Genomic DNA, 18,712 nt, shown 5'->3' with positions numbered 1-18,712 from the left:
TTCTTTCTGATAACATTTAAAAACATCTTTAGGCTAATATTCAGATGCTTAAATCTACTTAACGTGGTAATTTTCTTTCTAAAATGCATTATCATTATGTTCAAATATTAACAGAGGTGTTGAGGCATGCATTGGCACCACCTTTGGCAGAAATGGCACTGCTCTCAACTGCACACCAGAGACATAAATCCTAAACCTTAGTCCTGAATCCCACCATTTAGAAGCTGGCATTATAAGAACTATACAAGTATCAGAAGCATGCATAACCATTGGAGGCAACATATGTTTGCATGATGGCAAGGTTAAATGGAGACCCTGAAGTAAACTAATTAGAATTTTGATCAAGCCTCTTAATAATTCAAGTGTGTTTCAATTTCATGACTTTGATGTACCATTCACAACTGACTTTCAAATTCCGGATTTTGTCAGCACAGCTTATAATTTATGTTAAATTGATTTGCTTAATGTGCCTAAAAATTATTATTATTTATTTATTTTATTTTATTTGATAAGGCTGAATTGTGGTATTTTAAACCTGTTTAATCGCTTCTCTTTTTGTTAGAAAGGATTATGGACCAGCACACAGAATGGAACACCCTTTCTCTTTCCCACAGCTAATTGGGTGTGGAACACTGTCAGTGCAAGGAATAAGCATTAATATGATAATTTACAATTATTTTGGGAAACACTGATTTTAATGTGTACTCTTGTGAGCCTCTTCAATTCAGGGCATTTAGATAGCAGGCTTTAACATCCTGGTGCATACTCCAGGGCCATAATCTCATCTATTAATTTCATGCCTCACACATTGTGATATTGACCAACACACTGAAATACACCTGTATTAAATAAATTTAAAGTATTAAATTATGAACAGACTGATGATACAATAACCTAATGAGCACATAATGAGTAGGGAAGAAATTAGATCTCTTTAATATTTCCCTTTTCCTCCCTTAATCTTAGTAAAGATATGAAACAGAGACTTTTATAACACTCTAGTAATAGTAAAGTCTCCTTTAGAGTTTCAGAAGAAATTACTCGATTTTAAGATAAGCACATCTGAGATTTTAGGATGAACTAGTATGAATCCATAAACCAGTATGAATCTAGTATTAAAATGCTCTCAAACAAAGTATCAAGCTATGATCTAACATTAGCTAATATGTCAACTATAGTCTCATTTTTATTAAAGTTATAACATCTCTTGATTTTGCCATTTTGTCTCCCAAAATATGAAAGGGCAATAACATTTTCATCTGGAATCAGTTTTTGCACCTACAGTGTGTTGGATTTGAATTAAATAAAGGAATTCAAAAAGTGGGAGAAAGTGTTGTTGAGGGTGAGATGGATGAAATAGTGTAGAGAGCGAGGAATTCAGGAACAACTGTGGGATTAGGTGGCACAGGCCAATTCAGTGGATTATGGGTGAAAAGGTCCTAGTCTTATTTGGTGCAGATGACAGGCTGGCGGTCCCATAGAGCAAACAAAGGACATGTCAGCCATGCTTGAGTGGACACAGGCTCTCTGTATCTGCTTGTCCACAGGAATGTGTACGTTCCATTTTTTTCTCTGCATATTCTCTTTTCCTCTCTTTTTCAGTCTATATCTCATCAGTGTCCTCACTCTTTTTCACCTTCTCTTTTTCTGGGATGAGAAGTGAATGAACAGAGAAAGGAAAAACTATCTCCTCTGTAAGATAGAAAACAGCAAAATAAAATAAAAAACAAACAAAAAAACAAACAAACAAAATATTATTTTTATGATTATTATATTTTTTTTGTTTTAATAAATTATTTTTTTGTAATCTAGAAATTTTAATAGGTGTTATGTCAAGATGAAATTGGACACACACTCGAGTGTTTTACCTACTCCTCTCACTTAGAAAACGATTAGTGATGTTCTTTTGGGTAACACTTTACAATAAGGTAAAATTTGTGTATTAAGTAGCATAACCAAAAAATAAGCAAAAATATTCTTAATTCACGTTAACTAAAGTAGTTAACTGGTGAAACTTATTTTAAAGTGTCACGTTTATTTATTTATTTATTTTTTTTTTTTTTTTTAATTAAGATTAAAACAGACAAATTTGAACCTTTTTACCTTTTAAAACTTTTTATAGTTGTCCATATTATTTAATGTAATACATGGAATTGGGAAGTTGGTAAAAACACACTGTCATGTTTAGTGTATGAACTGATTAATTGATTGTTTTTAATCGTGTCATTTGTTAATGTTGTAATGTATGTTTATTTTTGTTTACTTTTATTAAGTTTAACTCTTCCTTACATGACCCTTCAGGTATCCTGTCTTAACGAGGTACTGAGGAATGCCCAGTTGTCATGGAAACCCAGTCACAGACCATTTCTGCAGCAGAGAAGAAGAAGAAAGTGGAGACCACTGTAGCCACCAAGAGCGCACCCACCCGTTCAGACATTAGTGAGAAGGCCGTGGCCTCCAGCACTACCTCCAATGGTACAGCTTCAACACTTTAACCTCTTCTGTTTAATCTCTTCTCTTACTTGTCACAGTTAAATCTCCCTCGGACAAACAAACAGAGCTGCTCACTGTCTCACAATGAAAGCTGTCAATGTGAAAAATTTGTCCCACTATATTTTTTGCACAAATTTGGACACAGAAGGGCCACCATTCAAGTGGAAATGTAATATTCTGTGGAGGGATATAAAAGATATATATATATATATATATATATATATATATATATATATATATATATATATATATATATATATATATATATATATATATATATAATATATGTGGTGGGTAACCTCGAAGCGAGGATTTACAGATCACAATGCAAGCGAGAGAAGTCATGGATGACAACATCCTGGATCAACACTGTTCATGTACCACAGAGAACGATTATATTAATTTACATCTTACTAGTTTAATATGGAGAGGCACTGAAATGTAGACCTTCATTTATGTGTTTTTTACTTACACTGTACATGATGTGAGAACAGTTCGCTATTTAGGTTTGTAATATATATATATATATATATATATATATATATATATATATATATATATATATATATATATATATATATATATATATAGTGTAATTGGATTGATATATAACACTATAATTCATTTTTCATATTTTCCATAACATTATTACATTATATTCTATAGGTTTAATGTTTCTGCAGACAATGTAATTACATGCAATTGTCACATAACTGTATATTCAATGTTTTAGAAGAGTGCCATTAAATGTAAAGCTAGTATTAAGAGAGTTTTCATGAAAAAACAAAAAAAAACAAACCCAGAACTGAAGAAAAAAAAGCTCCCAATAAATATCCAAACAGCAATGATATTAGAGCATGTATTGTTATCATGTATCTTGCATCATTTACATTTCTTTTTACATTTGATGTTGATTTGAGTTATTACTTAATATTGCCATCATACCAACTGATAATTTATTGACTGATTTTGAATTCAGTTGAGGTATCTATCTGACATATTATGACATAACATTGTTGATTTTTATATAAAGTCTTTAGGGCCAAAGGCTAGAATATATTATTTTTAGATAAATTGCTCAGAGACCAACCAGTTGGACAGAGGTTATGTACAAACCATCCAAGCACCTAATTCCTGACCATTTCTATAGGCTACATTTCATTTCATTCATCATGCTAAATATTATTAAACTGGAAAGAAATTAAAGATCCATCTTGGAATGTCAAAATAATTCCAGGCTGAGTCGACAATTATATTTCACCCAGTATTTTCATCGTTAAGTTGTGGAGATCTGATTGATAAAAGCTTTATTTATATAGTACCTTTTAAAACAGTGTTTACAAAGTAGCCTATTTTACAGAGAGATGCATATATGAATTTGCAGAAAAGATCAAAATACAAACATAAAAGAGATATAGTAAAACAAAATAGCTACAACAACTAGTTTGTTAAAACAAAAATACAACAATAAAAAATCAAGGAAATGCCCTGCACAAATCTATATTGAGACACTTAATTCAGGTGCAAAATTAATTAATATCTATATAGTGCATGACCACATAGAGATTTGAGAGTGCTCTGGACACAGTTTGAGTGTGAGAGAGATATGTTTTAGGTTCGCACACTCTCTCCGGGAGAGAGCAGTGTGTATCTGAGATTCATGCTTGCGCATTATATTAATGTGCTTTTATGCTACAGTAAGGCTCTCTCAACATTTGTCAGCAAAATAACACTATAGACATTCGAATCCCACTTCCGTCATGGGATAACACATTTGCATAATGCACACCTATGTTCTACATTGGCCGGCCGCGAACAACTTGACCCAGCCCATAGACATGTCATTCTACTAACAACTGCTTCTCTAATCTCGGGAGTTCAGTGCGGGATTCAAAAACGCTTGCTGTTGAAAGATGGATCCGTATCCTGTTTATTTGGGTCAGCTGTTCCACTGAATCACAATCTGTAAGGATGATAAATAATAGATGTTTATATTTTCTATAGAGCATTCAGAATACAGAACTATTGAAATAGGCGTATAGCTTCCGACACCGCTGTATGCCGTAAACCAATCACAACAGTTTAGGTCATCTGACCATTCAGAGCAGAGCAAGCTAACAGAAAGGAGGGGTTTAGAGAGACTGAATCTTTGAATTACTTCAAATGAATTGTTTGAGAATCGCTGGAACATTAGGTGATATTAAATGGATATTTTGAGAGAACTACCTTTGACCTTGCTCACATGTAAACCTATTGTAGGAGACTACCAAAACAATATTAGGAACCTTAAAAATGGCAATATAGGGGCACTTTAATGAAATATGACAACCAGAAAATGAAAGTTTTGTCTTTATTGGGATTGGAGCTGAATGCTAAGGGCCATTTTGCTCTGTTTTGTTCGAGTTTAGGAAATGTAATAAAATAAATCATATTGTCCATCCTCTTAGGATACCTTGAATCAGTGTTACGAGTACCACAAGCACATAGGTTTTTATTTTTTTATTTTTTCATAGCATTAACACCCTCAAACCAATGGAAGCTTTGGATCTTCCAAGGTTACTCTATACCACTGAAATATAAAGATGTCTGAGTTCCGCTCTCCATGCAACTGATAAAGAAGTTGACTGCCATTGGCTCACCTGCATTTGAGGGGAAGGGCTTACCGATAGGTCAACTGTTTAAAGTGAAGTGTGTTATTTTTTTGGATGTCAAAAGTACCATCCAAGTAACACTCAAATATTGCCCTATTTTGTTGAGAATCATTACCACTTCAACATTGCCACAGCTGCACCAATAGTATTGTTTCCACTGTCAGGCCAGTGCGAGCCAGGGCTTAAAACGGCCCAGGTGGGGCTAATAGCTTCGGGCCAGTAGCACTGAGCCCAGAATAGCACATGGTTTCCACAGCCTGAAGCTCCGCTGTGCTTCACTAAAACCCACGCTCTCAGGAACAACGTCACACAACCTCATCATTTCACCAACAAAGAGAAGTTATCATAAAACTAAGAAATAAGTCACTGGAACTAGCGCGATCACAAAATGAACATGATAAAAGTGGCCGTTTGTTTGTTAAATATTTAAATAAAAAAGCATCAATGTTTTACTATAGATTAAGTGATACATTGATAATAATGAATGACTATTTATTAGTCACACAGAAATAAATGTATTTCTATTTTATTTATTTATTTTTTACGCTTATGAAAATAGCCTGCTTATTCAGTCAAGTCTGTTTCTGTTTATTTGTAATCACAGTAGCCTATACGTCACATTTAGAAAGAATGATAATATCTCTACTTTTATAAAAGCTCCCGAACAAAAAACATTATTATATTTTTATGATCTCTTTATGAAACTCAGATAATATAAGTTACTAAATAAATGCACGATTGTGATAGAGAATAAGGCCCCCGTCCACACGGAGACGCGTTTCTGTGAATACGCACAAATTTTTTATCGGATAGGCCAGGGGTGCCCAACCCTGCTCCTGGCGATCGACTGCCCTGCAAAGTTTAGCTCCAGTCCTTATCAAACACACCTGAAGCAACTAATTTAGGTCTTCAGGCTCACTTAAAAATTAGAGGCAGGTGTGTTTGATTAGGGTTGGAGCCAAACTTTGCAGGACAGTCGATCGCCAGGAGCAGGGTTGGGCACCCCTGGGATAGGCGTTTCGTCCACACGGATACGGCGTTTTCGCAAGGTGAAACCGCTATTTTTTGAAACCGGGTCCCAGAGTGGATAAATTTGAAAACGCCGTCTTTGCGTTTTCGTCTGGACAGCTAATCTGTATATTTTCTGAAACGATGACGTCATCAGCCCACGTCTCCCTCCAGTCAGACACCTCTACGTCCCGTAACAGCAACAAAAACATGAACAAACACTGAACGATTGTCTTTTTATTAACTAACATTAACACTGATTAATAAATGTATTGTTCCATGTTCGTTTGTGTACCACGCGCAAGGTTTATGAGCATAGTCCAAGTCTTCTTCTCTGTTTTTAGTGTATCTCTGTGGCAGAATTACAGCGCCACATACTGGTCTGGCATGTATACTACATCATTTTGCGGTTTCGTGTGGACGCGGATATTTCTTGAGACGAGGAAAAAAAAGATCGGATTGGGGTAAGCTCCGTCTCCGTGTGGACGGGGCCTAAGAAGCTGACGTCTGATTTCTTCAAACGGTCATATTTACCATGTTTACTTTGGTAATGTTAATGCCTAGCGTGTCTTTTGCATCATTTATAAATATTTCTCCTTTGTATGATGATTATAATCCACATCAGATCAAGTTATTGCAAAGACTCGCTGCTGACTGAAAGTGAGTTTTGAGCTCAACTTATTTAAAAAGGTTTGTAATTTTAATTTTTAATGCTGGTGGTATAGCTGTTAGCTTTCTGAAATGATCCGTGATGCTGACGCTCTATCTTTTTATAAAAGCTCCTGAGCAAAAAACATTATTATATATTTATGACAGGCTACGCGGAGCTAAACTCTCGAGACAAGACTTATGACAGATAAAATACGTTACTAAATAAATTCACGATTGTGATAAGAGAATAAGAAGCTGACGTCTGATTTCTCCAAATGGTTGCATTTATCACATTTACCATGCTAACGTTAATGTTTAGCGTGCATATAGTTATACTTGTTTGGACTACATATACTTTTCTGGGGTTTGTGATGTCACAAAGTGGTCCATTAGAATATCATTAAAATAATTCCAGCCTACAAATATTTGAATGGTTGGGGAATCTGAATCAGCCATTGGTGGTGTACCATTACGATTGCAAACAAAATAAAGGGCATTTTCCATCCTTTTCCAATGAGCTACTGTTATCGATGATAGACTACCTAATTCGAAGAGTAAATTAGGGGTGTTTGGTTTTTCAGAGTTGACTCCGGCTCCTGACTCCCACCTCGACTCTATTTAGCTTGACTGTCCAAATAACTCTAATTTAATGGTGACGTTACCTTTAAACAATTGTTTTGTTACAATTGTTTAATGACTGCAAGTCTTTCTCCTTGAATGCTATTGAGCTTAAAATTTGTGTTTTAGCCCATGTGAGCCCTTTACCCAGGCATAGATGTCCATCCATCAATTATGAACATTCAGCCGCAAACATGAGGTGAGAGCGGTCGCGAGCGCGGATGGGAGAATGGTGCAGGATTTTTTTTTTTGAGCAACTGGGATGGTGCCCCCTCTGGGATTTGGTGCCCTATGCAGACTGCGTATTCTGCATATAGGGAGCGGTGGTACTGCAGTTAACTTTCACGCAAGTCGCGACCGTGCATGCCGTGTTGTGATGGTGAATGGCACATTGTACTGCGTGCAGCCGCAGACCAATCAGTGTTAACGTCATACCACCACATCCGCGAGACCTTTTCTTTTTATATCATACACACACCATCCCGATTGGCCTGCACACACTGCTTAGAACATGTAGTTATAAATAAATTATAAATATAATTAAGTATCGATACTTTGCAGAAAATATCGATACCAAAATAGAAGCTTCTGAGTATCGATATATCGATACTGCAGCATCGATGTGCACATCCCTAGTCAGAGTTGTCAAGTAACGAAGTACAAATACTTTGTTACATTACTTAAGTAGAAATTTTGGGTATCTATACTTTACTTGAGTATTTATTTTTCAGCCGACTTTTTACTTCTACTTTACTTACATTTTCACTCAAGTATCTGTACTTTCTACTCCTTACATTTTAAAAATAGCTTCAGAATCAGAATCAGAATCAGAATCAGAATGAGCTTTATTGCCAGGTATGTTTACACATACAAGGAATTTGTTTTCGTGACAGAAGCTCTGCAGTACAACAGAATGACAGCGACAGAACATAAAACACATAATAAAAGAATAAAAAATACAAATAAGTAGATAGTGAATGACAATATACAAATGACAATTGTAGGCAGGTATATTACAAAATGAAGTTATGTATGTACATATATATTGTGTGCAAAATTTAAGTGTATACTAAGTATGTGTGTTAGATAAATAAAGTGTGTGTGTATATAAATATAAAGTGTAGTGTGTTCACCGTTATTATCAGCTGTTCATAAGATGGATTGCCTGAGGGAAGAAACTGGTCCTGTGTCTGGTCGTTCTAGTGCTCAGTGCTCTGTAGCGTCAACCAGATGGCAACAGTTCAAAGAGGGAGTGTGCTGGATGTGAGGGGTCCAGAGTGATTTTGACAGCCCTTTTTCTCACTCTGGATAAGTACAGTTCTTGAATAGATGGGAGAGTTGAACCGATGATTCGCTCAGCAGTCCGGACTACCCTCTGTAGTCTTCTGAGGTCAGATTTAGAAGCTGAGCTGAACCAGACAGTTACTGAAGTGCAGAGGATGGATTCAATGATGGTGGAGTAGAACTGTTTCAGCAGCTCCTGTGGCAGGTTAAACTTCCTCAGCTGGCGAAGGAAGTACAACCTCTGCTGGGCCTTTTTTACGATGGAGTCAATGTGATTGTCCCACTTCAGGTCCTGAGAGATGGTGGTGCCCAGGAACCTGAATGACTCCACTGCAGTCACAGGGCTGTTCATGATGGTGAGTGGGGGGAGTGCAGGGGGGTTTCTCCTGAAGTCCACGATCATCTCCACTGTTTTGAGGGTGTTAAGCTCCAGGTTGTTGAGACTGCACCAGACAGCCAGCTCTTTTACCTCCTGTCTGTAAGCAGACTCGTCACCGTCCTGAATGAGGCCGATGAGTGTGGTGTCGTCTGCAAACTTCAGGAGCTTGACAGAGGGGTCCTTAGATGTGCAATCGTTGGTGTAGAGGGAGAAGAGCAGTGGGGAGAGAACACAGCCCTGGGGAGCTCCGGTGCTGATTGTACGGGTGCTGGATGTGTATTTTCCCAGCCTCACTAGCTGCTGCCTGTCTGTCAGGAAGCTGTTGATCCACTGACAGACGGAGGTGGGCACGGAGAGCTGATTTAGTTTGGGCAGGAGGAGTTTTGGGATGATCGTGTTGAAGGCCGAGCTGAAGTCCACAAACAGGATCCTCACATAAGTCCCCGGTCTGTCTAGGTGTTGCAGAACATAATGCAGTCCAATGTTTACTGCATCGTCCACAGACCTGTTTGCTCTGTAGGCAAACTGAAGAGGATCCAGCGAGGGCCCAGTGATGTCCTTCAGGTGGGCCAGCACCAGTTTTTCAAATGACTTCATGACTACAGACGTTAGAGCCACAGGCCTGTAGTCATTTAGTCCTGTAATTTTGGGTTTCTTAGGGATGGGGATGATGGTGGAACGTTTGAGGCATGAAGGGACTTCGCACAGCTCCAGCGATCTGTTGAAGATCTGTGTGAAGATGGGGGCCAGCTGGTCAGCACAGGATTTCAGACAGGCTGGTGTAACACAATCTGGGCCTGGTGCTTTTTTCCTTTTCTGCTTCCGGAAGACCTGGCGCACCGCATCCTCGCTGATCTGAATTGCAGGTGTGGGGGAGAGGGGGGATGCAGGAGGTGAGAATGGTGAGAGTGCTTGATTGGAGAGGTGTTCAGGATGGGTTGCAGGAGCTGTTAATGGTGTGAACGGTAGTTTGGAGAGGCATTCAGGGCTGATTGCAGGAGTTGTGAAGGTTGTGAATGGTTGTGTGGGGAGGCGTTCAGGGCAGGTGATGGGTGTTCTTTCAAACCTACAGTAAAACTCGTTCAGATCGTCTGCCAGTCGTTGATTCTCTACAGTGCTGGGGGGTGGTGTCTTGTAATTGGTGATCTTCTTTAGACTTTTCCACACTGATGCGGAGTCGTTGGAAGTGAACTGAGTCCTTATTTTTTCAGAATAATTCCTCTTTGCCACTTTGATCTCCTTTTCCAATGTGTATTTAGCCTGTTTATACAAGACATTGTCCCCCTTCACGTAAGCATCTTCTTTGGCCTGACGGAGCCGTCTGAGTTTTGCAGTGAACCACGGTTTGTCATTATTGTAAATTATTTGAGTCTTTGTAGGAATACACATATCCTCACAGAAACTGATATATGAGGTTACGGTCTCTGTGAGTTCGTCCAGATCAGTGGCAGCAGCTTCAAAAACACTCCAATCAGTGAGGTCAAAACAAGATTGTAAATCCTGCTCTGCTTCATTAGTCCATCTTTTTACAGTCCTTGATACAGGTTTAGCTGATTTTAGTTTCTGCCTATAGGACGGTATAAGATGAACCAGAAGGTGATCAGAACGTCCCAAAGCTGCTCGTGGAACAGAGTGATATGCATCCTTTATTGTGGTGTAACAGTGATCCAATATATTACTGTCTCTTGTGGGAAAAGTAACATGCTGTCTGTATTTTGGCAGTTCACGGGACAGATTGGCTTTATTAAAGTCCCCGAGAATGATTAAAACAGAGTCCGGGTGTTGTTGTTCTGTCTCTGTGATCTGATCAGCGAGTTTCTGTAAAGCTGAGCTCACATGCGCTTGAGGATGGATGTAAACACTGACCAGAATGAACGAGTAAAACTCCCGCGGCGAATAGAACGGCTTGCAGTTAATGAAGAGTGTTTCGAGATTTGAGCAGCACGTCTTCTTTAACACAGTTACATCTGTACACCACCGTTCATTGATGTAAAAGCATGTCCCGCCGCCGCGCGATTTCCCAGTGGATTCTGATTCGCGATCCGCTCTGAACAGCTGAAAGCCCGGCAGATGGAGCGCGCTGTCCGGTATGGTGTCATTCAGCCAGGTTTCCGTGAAACACAGAGCAGCAGAGTGTGAAATCCTTATTTGTCCGAGAAAGCAGAAGGAGTTCGTCCGTTTTGTTGGGTAGAGAGCGGAGATTTGCCAGATGGATGCTAGGCAACGGCGTTCGAAATCCGCGCTTCCTGAGTCTGACGAGTGCTCCCGCTCGCTTCCCCCGTCTGCGCGTCCTGAAGCACTTGATCAGCGCCTCCGCTCCTCCGATAACAACGTTCACTAAAACATCTGAATAATTGAAATCCGGAAAAACATCTTGTGGTGCGTTCTGCCGAATGTTCAGCAGTTCTTCCCTGGTGAAACTGATGGCAGGAATATAACTAAAGACAGGACAAACTAACAAAAACACAAAAACATATGCGGAGCTCGTCACGGAGGCAGCCATCCTGTATCGGCGCCAGCGTTGCCACTTCGTTACTGTTATTTCATTTCGTCCATAGACCATCGTCCATAGACCAAAACAATCAGCGGATGGCGGGCGGGTGCGGCTTTGAAATTTGCTCAAAAAACTTTGGCGCGGATGATGAGTTTTGTGACAGATCTCCTTAATAAACGGAGGTCTGAAATCTATGTCCCTTTACCGATCAGAGCGCGCCCTGACACGGAGTTAACCCGCTATCTCCAAGAACAACCAATTGACTCCCCCCCCCACACCCCCGATGGTTATGTTATGAACCGTCACATTTGACTCACGTCATAACCGTCATCACCAATTCTGAAACCGGCACACCCCTAGATATAAATAACTGGCTTAAAACCCTTTTTTGGGGTGAAAATACTATTTTTTCTTTTCCATAAGACTTTTGCACAGTACTTTATTTTAAAATGACATTGTTGCTACTTTATAAAGAATGAGCATACAGTAATTCACAAGACTGGTTAAAGACAGTGACAGACAGCACTCATCTTAACTAAATGTCAGAGTGATTGACAGAGATACAGTAGAAACATTATGTGTAGTTTTGTATTAAATAATGACCCAGATTGTGAAATACATTTATTAGCCTTAGAGTAAGGGAAGCACAACTTGGGAAATGAGAGCATCCAAAGTGAAAGCTATGGATTTATTTTAAAATTTTTTAATGTTCTTTAATGTTGTCCATAGTTTTTTGTGGATCTTTTTTTTTAAAGTATCGGTTCAGGCACCGTTTAGGCGCCGGTACCATTTTAAAAGTATCGAAAAAAGGCACTGGACTCTACTTAAAAGTTATTATTTCTCACTGGCTCATTTACCAAATGGGTGCTTTCTCTTCATCCTCCGCAAATTAAGCTACTGTAGGTAGTTCGGTAGCGAGACGCTTTAATAAATTATCGTTTGCGATTGATGACGCGATTGACAATGTTGTGATAAGTAGGCTATACCAACTTTGTAACTCGTCACCCCCCCCCCCCCCCAACCGCCCCTCCCACACACTGGACATAGCAGACGTATGTACCGAATACAGGAAGGTATCAATCAAGGTATCAGGATTTTTAGTCATTTTTAGTTTTTGATTAATCACTTGGATTAATCATTCATTTTGACAGCACTATAATGTTTATTGTATATAGACAAAAATACAAGGGTAATTGTTACTAAGCCTGCACTAATGTTCTTATCCATTGCCCTCGCATATTCCTGCAGCTAAGCTTGGATGTACATTTACATTCCATAAAAGGTTACTGATGACATGCCTCTGAAGATTGAATTTTTGCACCATAACAATACTTATAGGCAACTAGTCATCTTATCTCTAGTCCTTTAATGTATTTGCATTGTACTGAAATGCGTTCATTTTCAATGGGCATATATGCGGCTGAAACAGGTAGCCTAGTGCATCCCAAATTTTTCAACATGAACGTTTTAATATAACATTATAGTCATTATGGCCTATGGCCTTTAGAATTTTTTTTTTTTTTTGAGGAGGTGGGGTAGTGCACAATAGGCCCCTGTGGCACGGCCTAAGCTTTTGTTCTTGATGGCATTTTTTTTCCTTACATTACTTTTACCTTTATACTTTAAGTAGTTTTTTAAACCTGTACTTTTACACTTTTACTTGAGTAAAAAGCTTGAGTTAATACTTCAACTTCTACAAAAGTCTTTTTAAACCCTAGTATCTATACTTTTACTTGAGTAATGAATGCCAATACTTTTGACGCCACTGTCCCTAGTACAAATGAGGACAATGGTAGCAATCAAAATCAACAAAAGAGCAATCTGTAACTACTATGACAAGTCTCAAGTTAGCTTAAAGGGACAGCATAGGACAGGCCAAGAGCGATAATAAAACACATCTGATCCAGCTAATCTAATCATTCAGGCTTATTTGTAAACTGTGCTATGGTGGCTGTGTTTGGAATTATTTTTGTTGTCGAAATAGAGCAAAAACAGACAATATGGCGCCAATATTGCGATATCTAAAAAAAATACAAATAAAAAAAATAACAAAAAATGAATTTCTTTTGTTCATCAAAAAAAAAAAAAAAAAAAAAAATTAGATTAAACATCTTATTTAAGCAGTTAAAAAAAAATCTAGACTATGATCACTTACTGCTTTTTATTTAATGGACACATGTAGGCCTATATGTAATTGAAATGCAAAACAAGTACAGAAAGTGCATTCTGTCAACTTTGTATTGCATGCAATTCACAATTTAAACTATGCAACTTGGATAAGTATTTTATTTGAAAATGTTTAACAAGTTTTTTTTTGCTAAGAACACAAGTCTGTCAACTGTCTGAGGATTTAAGAGAAGCTCTGTGGCATTAATCTATGTTCCTACTGACACTAAAAAACCTCTTAGATGGGGAGCTAGTTGCTGAAGCACAAGCTCTTGTTATCTGCAACCGCACTCATGAAAGCTCTCATAGTAGAGGAGTGTAGAGCAGTCCACAGTGACATGTTCCATTTTTTTGGATGCTCTGCACGTTCTTTTGGGAAATTATGTTTGAATTGGAAATATTCGATATTCCCGATGTTTTTATTTTATTTTATATTGTCATCAAAATTATTCCAATATTATCGCTAATATTTGATACATTGCCCAAACCTACACTAAAAAAAAATTTATCGTTGGTCTAACTTAATATAATTATGACACTCAAGAGCAAAATTCATCTTGAACCAACAAAATCAAATCATTTCAATTTGAATCATATTTCAGAATTTATCTGTAAACTATTTAATCTTGTTGAGACAATTAATCTTAATCACTTAATTTAGAAAACCAGAAATATTTTGTCAACTTCAACTGTTAAATTAATTGTAAAACTTTATTTACTTCAAACATATGTTAAATTACTGACATCTATCAAAATGTAATTTAATGCACAAATAAAATGTTCTCAAAGTTAATGTTTCTCTTATATAAAGGCAATTTTTCAGGTGAAAAAAAAATTCCATCCAAGAAAGATGAACAATATTGATATTTCAATTTATATTCACAGCTAATACCTTCTTGCATCAAGATTTAGTCTTTTGAGACTACACACGTAAGGTAACTTACTCCAGCATCTTGTTCTTGAGGGCTTGTACCTATGGTGATTGTCCATCCAAATTAAACAACACTTTCTGGATGACTACAAATGTAGCTCTGAGTTCTTGTGGGTAGCTGAGGTTCAAGGCGCAAGTCCAAACAGCATGGGCACTGCTACAGCAACGTTCTTCAAAGATCAGAGAAACTCAGTCCCTTCAATCACGATACCAACGTCCACAGGCTTATCCCCTGGTTGGTCTCCTTCAGATTGGACGATGTAGATCCCCATTAACATATGTTCTATGGCTTCTTTGGCATTTAATGCAGTCGCAATCCAGTGCAAAACAAATAAAATATGTTTCAGGTGTAGAACAACAATATTTATTAATGACAGTAAACATTAGGGGTGCAACGGTTCAAATTGCTCACGGTTCGGTTCGTATCATGGTACGGTTCGGTATGTGCTATGTTCAGGGATGTCTACTTTCAAATAAAAATGAAGAAAATAAGAACAATAATCAAACTACAAGCAACATTACAAATAAATACAATAGAGCAAAGATTCAAATTAAATTGAACAAAGTTTACAAAAAGTGACTGTTTTGTCCATACTTTTGATTATCGTTGTTGTAACGTTTTGGAAAGCCAGAATGCACATCCATCAACTGAAACATACATTTATATGAAGTCTGACACATACATTTATATGAAGTCTGTCTGTTTTCCACGTTGCTATTTTAAACAAACCATATTAGCCTACAGATGCGCCGCCATTCAAGGTGGAAGCATAAGTGGGGAGCGTAAGTGGAGATTGGTAAGGTTACATTTTTTTACAGAGAACCGTTCCACCCCTAGTAAACATACGAAACCTGTAACAAGAGTACAAAACATAACATGAACATATGGAAGTGAAGAAGTGAAAAGAATTTCATAAATGGCTGCCCACTGCTCTGGGTGTGTGTTCGCTGCTGTGTGTGTGCACTTTGGATGGGTTAAATGCAGAGCATGAATTCTGAGTATGGGTCACCATACTTGGCTGAATGTCACATCACTGTCACTTTTATTGGCTTACATTTTACTCCTTGAACAGCTGTACATGGTCCTCATTTAAGTATAACCACAGTGCTTTGAGGATGCCTTCTCTTCCCATGTCTATGCTGTTATTCTGGTAAAAAACATTGATTATTTGACCACAGCATATCGATAACCAAGTATAACAGTACATACAACCTGTATGAAAGTTCACCCAATAATACAAATTCTACCATTAATCACTCACCCTCATGTCATGCTTTAAGACATCCATTCATCTTTGGATCATAAATGAAGATTTTTTTATGAATTCTGAAAGCTGTCTGTCCCTCCATAAACCGCTATGCAACTGAGATTTTGACACTTCAAAAAGTTCATGACGAGATCATAAAACGAATCCATATGAATTAGGGCTGCACGATGTGTCGTTTATGCATCGATATCGCGATGTACGAATCCACGATAGTCACATCGCAGGATGTGCGATGTACTGTAGGCTGTCGTAGTTGATCCGTTATTCATTAACTGTACGGGCCACATGCTCACCGTCTTCAAACAACACGAGCGCTGTCTTTCTCTCTCTCCCTCGCGCATATTAATCAATTGACACGATGGTGTCGATGTTTAAATCATTTAAAATAAGAATGTAAGTAAGCTCACCCCATTTTTGTTTGTAAGAAAAAATTAGATTAGATTTAATATCGCAATATATATTGCAGATAAAATATATTTTTTTCCAAATATCGTGCAGCCCTAATATGAATTAAGCGGTTTAGTCAAAATTTTCTGAAGAGACTCAATCGCTTTATATCATGAATAGATTTAATTTAGGTTTTTATTCACATATAAACATTCATCAACTCGCACATCAGTTGTGGTAAATGGAAGCTCAAGCATGTTTGTTTGACATGCCAGAAACAATGAGGTTCAATCTCATGTGTTATGCAGCACGTTTGAGCTTCCGTTTTTGGGCATCGATCAGGTTTAGTTGACCTTGCGTTTATGTTCACTGATCAATGTTTATATGAGAGTAAAAGCCTAATTAAATTTCTTCATCATACTTTTGAACATCAAACTTATTAAAGCATCAAAGTCTCAGTTGCATCGCTGTTTATAGAAGGACATAAATCTTTCAGACTTCATCAAAAAGATATTCATTTGTGTTCCAAAGATGAACAAATTATAAAGTCTTACAGGTGTGAAACAACATGGGTAAGTAATTAATGACAGATTTTTTGGCTGAACTAACCCTTTAAGAACATTACTTAATACAACTTACCACATGATAAAGTAGACTAAAACCCAAGAACGGGATGATGTTTATTGCTATTGTAAAACCTGTAAAAGAAAAAAAAAAAACACACACACACACACACACACACACACACACACACAGATATATATATATATATATATATATATATATATATATATATATATATATATATATATATATATGTCACCTGAATAAAATGGCTAATACAACTTACCACGTGAAAAAGTAGACTAAATCCCAAGCATAGGATGCAGTTTAATAAGCTCTTGTAAAAACCTGTAATATATTTATTTATTTTTACATAAATTTGCAGTGTTATTGTATTTACCTGTACAGAGGTATCACCTACTACATGCTCAGCAGCTCTGTAAAACCTGTAAAATAATATATATATATATTATATATATATATATATATATATATATATATATATATATATATATATATATATATATATATATATATATATTTATAATCAATCAATCACCTTTATTTATATAGTGCTTTAAACAAAATGCATTGCGTCAAAGCACTGAACAACATTCATTTGGAAAACAGTGTCTCAATAATGCAAAATGATAGTTAAGGCAGTTCATCATTGAATTCAGTGATGTCATCTCTGTTCAGTTAAATAGTGTCTGTGCATTTATTTGCGATCAAGTCAATGATATCGCTGTAGATGAAGCAAGCCAGAGGCGACAGCGGCAAGGAACCGAAACTCCATCGGTGACATAATGGAGAAAAAAACCTTGGGAGAAACCAGGCTCAGTTGGGGGGGTCCTCCTCTGACCAGACGAAACCAGCAGTTCAATTCCAGGCTGTAGCAAAGTCAGATTGTGCAGAAGAATCATCTGTTTCCTGTGGTCTTGTCCTGGTGGTCCTCTGAGACAAGGTCTTTACAGGGGATCTGTATCTGGGTGTCTAGTTGTCCTGGTCTCCGCTGTCTTTCAGGGCAGTAGAGGTCCTTTCTAGGTGCTGATCCACCATCTGGTCTGGATACGTACTGGATCCGGGTGACTGCAGTGACCATCTGATCTGGATACAGACTGGATCTGGTGGCCACGGTGACCTCGGAACAAGAGAGAAACAGACAAATATTAGCGTAGATGCCATTCTTCTAATGATGTAGCAAGTACATAGGGTGTTATTTGAAGTGTTTCCGGTTCCGGTTTACCTAATGAATGCACCCTTAAAATCCTTTAACGGATTTGGATATTAAAAGCATATTAGTATGTTATGTGTATGCCAGGTTAAAGAGATGGGTCTTTAATCTAGATTTAAACTGCAAGAGTGTGTCTGCCTCCCGAACAATGTTAGGTAGGTTATTCCAGAGTTTAGGCGCCAAATAGGAAAAGGATCTGCCGCCCGCAGTTGATTTTGATATTCTAGGTATTATCAAATTGCCTGAGTTTTGAGAACGTAGCGGACGTAGAGGAGTATAATGTAAAAGGAGCTCATTCAAATACTGAGGTGCTAAACCATTCAGGGCTTTATAAGTAATAAGCAATATTTTAAAATCTATACGATGTTTGATAGGGAGCCAGTGCAGTGTGGACAGGACCGGGCTAATATGGTCATACTTTCTGGTTCTAGTAAGAACTCTTGCTGCTGCATTTTGGACTAGCTGTAGTTTGTTTACTAAGCGTGCAGAACAACCAACCAATAAAGCATATATATATATATATATATATATATATATATATATATATATATATATATATATATATATATATATATATATATATA

The 18,712-nt window shown here is 37.5% G+C and overlaps 1 protein-coding gene across 1 annotated transcript in view; it reads left to right on the top strand.

Annotated features, from left to right (window-relative positions):
- The window catches only part of LOC127946054 (transcriptional activator GLI3), a 291,286-nt gene that overhangs the window by 29,656 nt on the left and 242,918 nt on the right, over nt 1-18,712 (top strand). Inside the window, exon 2 of the mRNA XM_052542339.1 lies at nt 2,302-2,475. Within this exon, the coding sequence (XP_052398299.1) occupies nt 2,343-2,475 (133 nt within the window). The 5' untranslated portion in view covers nt 2,302-2,342. The remainder of the gene's footprint in view (nt 1-2,301; nt 2,476-18,712) is intronic.

Source organism: Carassius gibelio, chromosome A24, assembly GCF_023724105.1.
Source record: "Carassius gibelio isolate Cgi1373 ecotype wild population from Czech Republic chromosome A24, carGib1.2-hapl.c, whole genome shotgun sequence".
Lineage (NCBI taxonomy): Eukaryota > Metazoa > Chordata > Actinopteri > Cypriniformes > Cyprinidae > Carassius > Carassius gibelio.
The sequence above is the reverse complement of the archived record's forward strand: the minus strand, read 5'-3'. Positions and strand labels throughout refer to the sequence as shown.